This window comes from Symsagittifera roscoffensis, chromosome 6 (assembly GCF_963678635.1).
Source record: "Symsagittifera roscoffensis chromosome 6, txSymRosc1.1, whole genome shotgun sequence".
In the NCBI taxonomy this organism is placed as follows: Eukaryota; Metazoa; Xenacoelomorpha; order Acoela; family Convolutidae; genus Symsagittifera; species Symsagittifera roscoffensis.
This window is the reverse complement of record NC_087067.1, coordinates 44,726,581-44,738,736: the sequence shown is the minus strand read 5'-3', so window position 1 is coordinate 44,738,736 and position 12,156 is coordinate 44,726,581. Positions and strand designations below refer to the sequence as shown.

Genomic DNA, 12,156 nt, shown 5'->3' with positions numbered 1-12,156 from the left:
TGCCAAATTAGACTACCTTCCCAGAAAGCAGAAGCCACCCCGGTCAGTTAGAAACCACGAGATCAAGTCTGAAAACACGAGTACAATTGACCTCTCGGAGTCTACGAGACCTCGACTCGGTGGCGGAAACTCACATGTTTTTATTTTCAACAGGAATATCGAAACGCCTGTCAATGTTTCGAAATTCGCCTACGCGAATAAGCTCAACTCAAACAAATCATCGGCAAAGCTATACAGTCGACAGCAAAACAAATCAAGACAAGAAAAACAGGGGGGCATGCTTCCTAGCGGGGAGTATTTTGTGGGGAAAGAAGGAGGGGGAGGCGATTTGGTGCCCTACAAGTTTGTGTCGCGACCTGTTCTGAAGGCGTACCCTGGCAAGGATCCGGGTAATTTGAAAGTGACAACTAATTCAAGATCTGCAACAACAATGTCGGTAAGGCTATGAAGAATTATTTCTATTTTTACCATTTGAAAGGCTATGAAAAATATAAGACTATAAAAAATATTCATGTCTTATGTGATAAAATGAGTTGTAAAAAGATGGAACAGACAAAAATAACTTTAAAAAAACTAGCTCATGACTTGCATATGTGGTGCTTCAGATCAGTTGTTGAACGCGAAAGAGTTCCCTAAAAATATATAAAAACAACGATATGTAACGAAACCGTTGATTTAAACTGGGACCTTTCATCAGGGTTTCCTATTTCAGATTTTTAGCCAACTTTAAAGTTATTTTTTTGTGTTATTTTTCACCACATTGGTCATATTTCTATAACTGCTATGTTTCATCAGATTTTTAAGGACTTTAGAAAAGTCGTCAGTTTAAAGCGGCGTTTTTCCATTTTTTGAAAAAGACATTCACTTACTGAAAAAAAACTTTTAAATAAATAAAATTGTCAAATTTCTGAAACTGAAAATCAAAAGTTTTTAAAAAAGTCAAATTGGCACCCGCTTAGAGCACCCTTGCAGCCTTACAATATGTGGTTGACAATTTCAAACTTTGTTAAATTTTGCTTACACCTAACAATTTTTTTTTTGAATTAAAAAAAAAAAATAAGAAACGTCATATCTCGGAAAACAAAACAGTTTGAGCAGTAATCAATGGGGGGCCAGATTTGCAACCCTTGAGATTTTTCTGAAACGAATTTACCATAGAATAGTGAATTTCAAGTTCTGTTAAACTCGCTCAAATCTAAGATTTTGAAAAATACTGAAAATAAAAAAAAACTGTCATATCTCAAAAACCCAAAGAACTTGAACTATTAAATGTAAAAGGCAGAATCAAAGCACCAAAACGTACCCTGAGAGCAAACTATCATAGGACCATGAAAAATATCAACTTTTGCTAGTTTTTCAAATAAAAGTTCTTGAAAAAAAAATAAAAAATCATTAAAAAGCCATATCTCTAAAACTAAAAAGAAAGATCAGTAATAAAATGGAGTCCAGTTTTGCAAACTTTGAGTGTACACTGAGCGGTCCCACCACAGGGCTGAGATTTTCAAGTTCTGTTTTTTTTTCAAAATTGAGTTTTATGGAATAAAACAGCCTATCTCAAAAGTCATGCTGATTTCTGCAGTCACATTAGGAGAGCAGAATTGCAATTCCGTAGTGTACTCTGAGAGCACCGTATCACGGGGTAGAGATTTTCAATTTCTGCAAATGTTTTCAAATCAAAAATTTTGAAAAAAAAATAATTTAAAACTAATGAAAAGTTTCCACATCTTGGAAACCAAAGAATTATAACAGTATTAAAATTAGGTCAAACATGCTACCCATGAGTGTACCCTGCTAGCACACGATTATAAGGTTGAAACTTTCAGTTTTGTCAAATAAAGATTGAACCAAAAACTTTGAGAATTTGTATAAATGCAAAATAAGGCAAAATCTGTGCAGTTATTGAGTTCAAGCTCCAACAGATAGTTGAACTAATAGATGACCTTGACACTTTAAAACGTTGAATTCAATAAAAGCATATTGAACTTTGCAAAACGTTTTCATTTTACTAAACATGTCAACAGGAGGACTTCTTAATAATGTGTCAAATGAAACGTCATTTAAATATTGTATATAAATAGTTAGATTGAAGATGAATACATATGTTCTGATCATGTTTTGCATGCGTGAATTTTAGAGCGACCTTGACACATCCTTTTTGTCTTTAAAAATAAGCGTTTGCGTTGGTCTGGTCAACTGCTCTTTTCAATTTATCGGGTTGTTCCAAGTTCTTACTACCTATTTTGACAGCGAAGTCTAATTTCTTTCAATTAGACTTCTATTAGTTTTTTTAGATACTCAGTCGTGTTCGTATATTAAAAAATTGTTCAACTCTATAGAAACACCGCCCTGTTTATAACCAATTTTTCTTTGCTGTGTCACCAATAGGTGCTTCGCTTTTCCGAAATATTACGCCCTGTGTCACTCAAAAGCTTCTCTTTTGCTCTATTTTGGCCAGCAAACCTGAACAAGGTTTCATACTTTCGCATCTGCGCTAAATTTGATGGTATGCTTTGTTTTTGAAGTTTTTAAGGAGAACTCAAAATAAGTTAGGTCAATTAAACTATCTGTCGGAGATTTTTTTCGGAAATTTTTAAGAAAACAGCAGCTCGCCTCACGAGTGTTCAAGAGATTCATCGGTTTTTAGTCTACACATTTTTGTCTTTGATGAAAAGGTGTTGAACAAAATCACATTTACTTTTGTTTAGTTTTTGTAGTTTCATCGCATTCCGCGATAAGTGTAAAGCGGCTCAAGACAGGAGGATTTTTAAAATAAAAATCAATCCGAAATACACGAGAGATTTACAATATTGTAAGAACACAAGTTTTCAAAATAAGTACCGTTAAACTGGCATTTAATTTTGTTGATTTACAAGTACAAACAAGACTGCTTGTATAAGGGCAAAGCCCTGAATGTTCCGACTGCCTTTTAAGGTTTATGGAGCAGTAATAAAATTTAAAAAATTAAATGAAATAACGAAATGAAAATTTTTTTTTCTAAAATTTGAAATTTTTAAGGAAAATCATCCCCCCACACGCCATATTAAGTACAAAATGATAGAATTCGCTCCTTGTAACAAATCAATTATGGGAAATAAGCTTCTTTCAACCAATTTGGAACGATTTCTTAGAGGATTAACTCTCCGCTTACGCGTTAATAGCTCGAAATATATCGCTCGTTAATTGTCCCAAATTGGCCAAAATGGCAGTCTTTAAACCCCCGTAACTTTACGAAAAATGATCACAGGTAAAATATCTTTTCAAATTTCAGCTCAAGACAACAATACCTTTCGAATGATATAAAATAATTCCGTCAAAAATGGCTAGTTAAAAAGTCGAAATTTGTTTGAAAAAAAAAACCCACCCGAGCACAAATATTCCGTTACTTTCGTATCGAAAATCGGAACAAAAAGTCCATTTGAAAATGTTTAATCAGACATTATCCTTTCTTTTGCCTACCACCAGCATTTTTACCAAAATGACTCCTGGTTTTCTTTATCCATAGTTTTCGTCGTTTATGGTTAGTTCAATTTAAATCACAGTTTATTCATGAGACAGGATAAAATTGTCGGCAGTATCTATTCATTCAACTAATCTGATCGAAGCTGACTAACCTTAAGCGTCGAACTCTTTTTTTTACTGATTTCTACACGTACAAACGGTTTCCGAAATACTAATTAATCTAAAATGCCATATTTTTTGACCAATTAAACTGCCCAAGGTCACAGATAATTATTTTGACTTGAATTATACAAAGCAATTTAATTTGTTTTATTTGAAAAATGCTCGCAATTTTTTCTAATGAAGAAGATTAAATCAAAGTCCTTTCAATTTAATTTTATTTACATTTCGATTTGTAACTAAATGATTTATAAGCATAATTGAAGCACCCAAACTCAAATAAGGTCATGTAGCAACAAGTCAAACAAACTGGCGCGTACCGACTTAGCAGCATTCTCGAGTAGCCTGCTACAAGTCAAACAAACTGGCCTGTACCGACTTAGCAGCATTCTCGAGGGGGATGGTTCTCATGCTCGAAGGACCGAATGCTTGAAAAGTTTCAACCAATCAAAATCGCTAAGCGTTTCTATTGGCTGAATGCCTTTCTCACAAAATCGAAGTCAATATTAACAGAAAATGTATTACATCAGTGGAAAATGATCCAAAATATTACAAATTGCGGGTTACAACCGCATTACTATTCAGATAATCAAGATTAATGAGTTCAAAATAATAAGAATTTTTCAGTCTTGAAAACTTATCTACTTATTATCTAATCGGTGAATAATAACACTAATGGCCTGGATTTACTTTCTTACTTTGAGATTTTTGTGATTGATTTTGAGATTTTGAATGCTCAATTTTGATTGGCTGAAAGCAAGCTAAAATTAATTTCAAGCATTCGGTCCTTCAAGCATGAGGGACGCCACCATTCTCGAGTAGCCTGTTACAATTCAAACAAACTGGCGCGTACCGACTTAGCAGCATTCTCGAAAACTTGCAAACTTGCAAAATAACTTGACTAAAAAGCAAATGCAACACAAAATTTGGACCACTTGTATTCAAACGATTAAACTATCTTATTTGGTTTTGAAACTAAGCTAACAAAAAATCCGATAAATTTAATTTAAAACATTTTCTATGCGTAATAGAAACGATTTCATAGAATTATATGACAACAAAACTGGGACTACTTTGATACCCAGTATTTTGTCGGCTATCCGGGAACAATTGTTTTTTAGCTAGTCAGGGATACTTATTTTGGACTATCCAATACTAAGTTTTTATTTTTCTTTGGCTATCCAGGAACAAAAAATTTTTGGCTATCCAGTCAATAACCAAATGATATCAGTATAAAGTAAACGTCTTGAGATAGACGCGGGGAGCAAGAGCCAAAACATCGGCTGCTAATTTTTGTTTCAAATTTTTGCCTTTGTCACAGAAAGTGTTGATAAAAAAACATCTTTACACCGTTTTGGAATAAATTAGGCTAGTCGATCCCAAATAAAATCGATAGAATTTACGACTTATCTAAAGCAATATTTTTCTCCATCATATAATTTTTTTATTCTGAGGGTCTGCAATTAAATTACTTGGGGTGTGGGCTATAATGGGAAAAATTGTTTTTCAATATATATGATAAATTAATTCAAAATTTTCAGCCACATGTTTTTGGCGTTGAGCGAGTCGAAATTTTTGGCTACCTGGAAACAAAAAAATTTCGCTTATCCGGAAAACAATCGTTTTTTTTTCAGCTATCGAGGTATTCGGCTCCGTAACACGCCACCAACAAATTGTTCTCAGAACTTATTGGTTGTAAAACACCATTCTCCAGAGAATATGCGTGGCAAAATTTATTTGAGATTGTGATTCAAAATAATTTGCTACTCAAATAATTTTCACGAGCTAAAGTATGTTAAGAGCATGGTACAACTGACTCAAAATAAAATAAAAATATTATGCATTATAGTTCTCAAGTTTAATATTTGCACTTCTCTAAAATTTGTAGCCAAGAAAGAGCATTTGGTGAAAAAAATGACCTCTACATATACAGAACTTTTCCATCCTCGGCCCTTATTTTTATTTGAATTGCGGGGGGTGGGGGGGGGGGGGTTGGGGAGCAATAACCTTGGGAAAGTTATTTCAGCAAAAACCTTCAATTAGCGTCAATGTTGGTTCGTTCGTTAACCACACTGTCAAAGAAAAAACTTATTCGAGATTTGAAATGGACAAGTATCTTCTGATGGATCCAGGGCTGTATTTAGGGTGGAACGGTCAAGCCCTTCGCATCTTTCGTTATATTTCACGAGAATTGGTTTGACCCACCAATCTTAAAATTTACCTGAAACCCCCTTGACCTCAACGTATACTTGATTAAGAGGGAAACGCTTTCAAGAGTCAAAATTTCCAAAAAATAATTTAAACTTGAAATTTTTCGTCCACTTTCTCAAAAACTAGTTCGTGACGAGACACTTCTGTTCAAGTGACGACTTTTTAGGTTTTGCGAAGACAATGAAAAAAAAGGCGCGAAGTTTTCAAAGTTTGTTTGAAATTCCACCTGTATCTCTCGCGAAATCAGATGGAACCTTTTTTTTTTGTTTCAGAGTTCCGACTTTTTTGAGCTAGCCCCAAAAGACCAACCCATCGAGTTGGACCTCTCGGCAGACCAAACGCAACAATCCATCTACCAAAATCCGAGATCATCCCGAATCGGAATGGCGTCATCATACCCACAAGGGCCGAACAGTTTCAACTCGGCGAATGTGTTACCGGCCGAGAACTCAAGTCGTGTTTCGTACCCACTGTCTCGACATAGCTACACGACTCCACAGCCACCGTTTGTGAACAGATTTAAAATCAGGAAGGAGAAAGAACCCGTCACCCAGATTATGACTCAACCAACCCCGGGTCATGATTACAATTTATCCCCCATCCCCCCGTCGAACTCGGCCGTCCCCCCTCACGAGAACGAGAACGATACTCAAGAGGGGTATGGGAAAGAGTTTGCATCGGCAAACGTTGCAAGTCACCTCGAATAATAAAAAACAACGTTCATCAACTCGTTCATCGGCCTGCGAAAATGAAAAAAAAAAGTTTATGATAAAACGAGAAACTTTGAAAATCCAGAATAAAACTTCTCTATAAGCTTGCATTTGTGGTATGAATATTTTTTCTAAATACTCTTAACAAAGATAGTTTCGAAAATATAAATTTAAGTTTTTATTTATTGATTTAGTTGTTGGCTGCTGCAAATAGAATCTTAATTTTCTCATTTACTAATCACAAAATTTGTTAATTTAGATTTCAAATTATTGTTTCTGCATCAAAGAAAGCGTGTGATTGTTTTATTTGCGGTTTTCCGACAGGCTTGATGTTTAGTTGCATATTGATCTACTGGCATAAAAATGCATGAAAAAATACTTGTTTAAAAAAACTGACAAATGGTGCCAGCAAACGTCAACGACCTTTTTCCATATTTGTATATTTTGGCTTTTGAAATTATCATTAATAAAAACGAGTTGAACGATCATTTTTTCGTTAATTATACAAATTTCCACCACACGTGAACTAAAGAGAGTGTGGCACCAAATCTTTGGTATTTTTTTCATTTATCAATCAATGAAAAACCAGTGCTAATTCTGTTTTAGTTTTTATGAGTTTTAAAAAACAATGTTCCATCGAAATCAAGGACAACAAATTATCATCACAATAGAACAAGCAATATTAGATCCCTTCTAGTCTTTAGTGGAACGAGATTTAAATTTTTTCTTTATATTTTCTTGGTGTAGAGAAAAACTGGTTTTCAACATGTTCATTTTGTCTGATTTTGAGCGAGTGAGGTGTTATAATAAGACAAAAAGCTCATTTTTAAGAATTCACAAGCGTATTTTTCTGAAACAAAGCTAAAATTTGAAACTGCGAGTAGTGCTTCCTTGTAATTCAAAGATGAGTAAAAAAAAATGCTGAGAAAAATTCAGAAAAAAAGCAATTGAAATTCTTCGGATATTTTTTAAAAAATTTTCTTGAAAATAACTGCACAGGATATGCCAAATTTCGGTACAAGCTAGCCTTGTTTGCTATTTTTTGCTAGTCTAATTTGAACTTATTTTATTATAATACATAAATTTCATCTAAATCAAAAATAATTTGCATAAAATAGTTTTTCAAATGTTTTCGACGTTTAAAAGTTTTGAGAAGCTCAAAAACTTTTTTGTTATTTTTTTTCGAAATCAAATTTAAAAATTATATCCCAGAACTGTTATCAGAATTATTATGATTTTTTTTGTCAGGTGGAGTGTTAAAATAACATTACAACATTTTTTTAAGGGTCAATCAATTACAAAATCATTTTTTTTCACATAAAAAGTTTACAATTTAAACAAAAATTTAGTCGAACGTAAAAATGTTAGTCCTACTTATCAAAACTAGCTTTTGAACCTGCATCTAGTTCATTCTTCCCAAAACCAATTTGCAAAAAATCTACAAATTATTATGCAAAAAATTGGGAAAAAAGATTGTGCCATTTTTTTTTTGAAGTTTTAAGTTTTAGTATCGTTGTTCTGATTGCACCGCGCCCAAAAAACGTCAAAAATTTTGTGCTACTTGCACAGCAACCAGCTGCTGTTCTTTTTTTATTAGTTTTTCTCCACGCAAAATCAGTAAAAGTTGAATAAAGTTAAAAGTTAAAAATCTGTGAATTGGTTGACCGGTATTTCACAGTAAAAGTTTTTTTGGTCGTGATTCGACTGTCCTAAAGTGTTTCATCGAAATTTCTTCAGATTTGAGAAAATTCGATTTTTTTGCTTTTTTTTTTAATTTTTCAACTTTTTCAAACAAATTTACTTTGCGAAACCAAGAATCACAAAAAAACTTTAAAATGTATCCTGTGATAATCAAGAACCACTTAAACTAGAAGTTTTTCCAAATAATAACGATTAGCAAATTAAAGGACCGCAAAACGGAAAGTCTTTCAAGCCACCATGCAGTAGAAGTCTGGATTTTTTATTACAGGCAGTGAGTCAGTCCAATGAAAACTAAAAATTTCAGTCGAAAGTGATTATTAGTCTATCAATGATCATGACCAATTTGAGAAGCTAAACCAAAATTGTCAACTACTTTCTCCAACTGGGCGTTGCCCACCAATAAATATTAACTTTATCCGCAGTGAGAAAGAAATAGGACTGATTTTAATCTAAATTCAATATAGTTCGATCAGTCGGAATTCAATAATTTTTTTAAATCCAACTAAAATGATCGGTTTTGAAAACTTGAGGTCATTTTTAGTACCTGAAAATGATTTGAATTGATTAGGAACGGAATTGACAGGTACAAAAAGTCATTAGTGTCTCATTAAAACTTATTAAAATTAAATCCAATTAAAATGATTTAAAATTTTTAATTAAATTGATTTAAATCCAGTTAAAAAGATTTAAAAATTTAAATCCAATTAAATTGATCTATCCTGAAAACCTGATTCTATCCTGAAAATAATTTGATGCGATTAGGAGCGGAATTGATAGGTACTAAAAACAATCCGTGTCACACCAAAAATGATTAAATTCAGTCAGAGCCTTTATAATAACCTTTTCTTTATTTTTTTGAAGAGTCTCAGCAGACAAAAATTACGGTCTTAATATGATTTTCAAACATGTAAGCCAATCTTTTTTGCAGATTATTTCCAAAAAGCATGCTCTCTGACGGGCGAAGCAATTAACGATTTTTTCGTTTCCGTTTTAAAAAATGTACACATGCCAAGAAGAAAACTCAAAATTTTGCTTGGCAAGGCGTTGGATACTTAAATTTGTGCGGAACTTTATTCAAAAAAATTGCTCAAACTATCTTAAAAATTATTTAAAAAAATTTTCCGAAAAAAAAAGAAAAATGAAAAAAACCAAAACAGTTTTTAAATCTTTTAATCCATAAATTTAATATGATAATTGCGAAAAAAGTTCATATCAACAAAAATTGATTAAAAAAATGATGGTATTTTGATAATAAAAACTGCAAAATTTGATTTTAAAACAATTTAAATTGGTTCAAAATGCACAATAAAGCTTATAAATTGATGCTAATTGATAACAAAGATAGCCGGTTGCTGTGCAAGGAGCACAGAACATTTCAAAAATTTTTCAACAAAATCATTAGTTTTTTTTTGTATAGTAAAATCTAGTTTGTGTGAGCCTAATAGTCTAAAAAAGTAAAGTTTCCTAGAACGAACGTTACTTGTTCGCGTTATTCCTTCAAAATGAGACGAAAATCAAAAAATTCCTCGAAACTGGGAATTTTTGGAAACCATTTAAGGCTGCTCAAATTACAGCTGAAGGAACTTTAATTTGATATATCACTCGAATCCAGTCCAATGATTATTTTTGGTATTTAATTCTGCGTGGGAAAAGTAAAGAAAAAACTAAAATACACCCAAATACAATGTTCCTAACTATTTTCAATGGTCGGAACAAAAAAGTTATAGTGACTGAACTTGATTTAAGTTTTTTCGCAAATCATATCATCGTTTTAAAATTAGATCGATTCGAATTGCAAACCTATTGATGATTGAAACAATAACAGTTATAGAAAATTTACAATTACAATTTTTCGTCACCATAGAAACTTACCATAGCTTCTTACGAAATTTAAACCTGATTTCCGGTGAAAAAAGAAAAAAAAATTGACTTTTGAGTTTTTAAATTTACTGCATTCAAATGTAAAGTGACTGCCCACTGAGTATAAAAATATTGCAGTTTATTTTAAATTAAACCTGGAAAAACAAATGATAAAACGAAAAAAATCTTAGAAATGGGAATTTTTCAATCTTTTACCTAATGGAAAAAAAATCAAATACGAAAATTTTGAACCTCAATTTATCAAGTCAACGGAATCAATTTTGTTGTGCCTGAATCAATTATTTGAAAAAACGTTATCTGAAAACTTTATAATTTCAGAAATAAATTTTAGAAGATTAAATTGACAGAAAAAAAACATTAACTGTTAAATACCCATAAAATTTCAAAGGCTACTGTTACGCCTCAGTAGTGTTTTGAAGATTTTTAAGAGCAATGTCAGTAACTCAAATCATGCAAATCAAGCTCATTCAGATTCATGCAGTGCCTGGGAATTTGATTCATAGTTTTTGTTGTAGGACAAGAGATGAGTGTTGATCATAAGTTAAATACGTGTATAGTGCAAGTTTAATTCTGGAGCTTAACAATTTGTTAAACAGACATTATGAACTAAATAATTCATGAAAAGGTGGTGGTGGATATCAAAAATTCTAAAATAATATTTTTCTACCACTATAGAAAACTCATTTTTGTTACTTCCTAAGAAGTTTTTAAACCATTGAGTTGGTTTTAAGTCAATGAATTGGTTGAAAAGTTATCCCTCTCAGAGAAGTATATTCTTCAGAGAAATATAGTTTAGCGAATTCTGGTAGGATGTTAATGTTTTATTTTCGAGCTATTATAACTCATTATGTCCGAGGATTAGACTATGTGACGCTTGAGTGTATTGGTGAATGACAAGGAGACGGGTCTGATCCAGACAGTTAACTTAGAAACCAACTATGAGAGGCAGTACAGCAAACAAGGCAGAAGGAAGGCACCCAATTAGAAGAAAATTATTAGCCGAATATTGAATCACTATATATTACAGCAGTTGGTCTTAATTTCATTCGATTTGAAGGCAAGCAAGTTGTGAAAGAATTATACGCTCACCGATTAACTCGTTCAGTTACACGCCAAAATGCTTCATTTTGTTTGTTTTGCTCGTTTTTAAGTTCTTTGTTTATATCAGACCCGTCACCTTGTCATTTGCCGGTGTTTTTTTTTGTGTTGACTTTAAAATTGCTAACTTTATTTTTTTTCTCAAATTTCATAATTTTGTCAATTCTTTTCTTTTTATAGTTTCTCTGCTAGTCACTAGCCAAAATTTAGCCAAACATTCTACCAGAATTCGCTAAGCAATTTTTTTCTGAAGATTATATTTCTCTGAGAGTGATAAGTTTTGATGCTTACAATCAAGTCATAAAAGCAATATAGGTAAATTTCAGAAATTATACATCTTTTTTTCAAAAATTATATTGAGTAGAATTCATGATTGCAAACGATTCTTTCTCTAAGTATTAAGAAAGTGTTTTTGAAACTAGCTAATCTAATTTTATTTAAATACTTGAAGAAAATTCAAAAACGGTAATTTCAAATTTATAATCGAAATGCATTTACTATACGTCACGGGAAAAAATGTCATATAGTTAGAGAATGCAAGTTTAGGAAAGCATGCATTTTGAGCAGCGTTTCAACATAGTTCAGAATACATGAAGAATTTTATAAAGCTGGTTTTGATAATATCACACGTTTCAAACATCCGCTAGATCCAACAATCAATTGCAAACATTTTTTAAAGCATTAAGTGAGAGCAGCAAAAATTAGAAAAAGTTTGCTTTGCCGGCGTCCAGTTTAAAATACCAGTATTTGATATAATTGCGTTTGATTACGTTTAATTTTATTTTAATAACTTCGACGTGGTTTGTAATTAGAAGTTAAGGACTAGTCTTTTGAGCACACAGTATAAATCGGATTCTATCCTACTTTTTAAAAATGTTTCATTTTTTGGCTCTCGTGAAGCTCGTTTTTGGTTGCCCGAACTAAAACTTCAATTTTT

General features: G+C 32.3%; 1 protein-coding gene across 1 annotated transcript; it reads left to right on the top strand.

Annotated features, from left to right (window-relative positions):
* LOC134848026 (uncharacterized) lies at positions 1-6,763 on the top strand (the record flags this gene model as incomplete). The annotated part of the gene is given in 2 exon segments (XM_063865355.1): positions 1-436; positions 6,102-6,763. Coding segments are annotated over 2 exon segments (871 nt in total), but the record flags the coding sequence as incomplete, so codon positions are not given.
* Between the last annotated feature and the right edge of the window lie 5,393 nt (positions 6,764-12,156).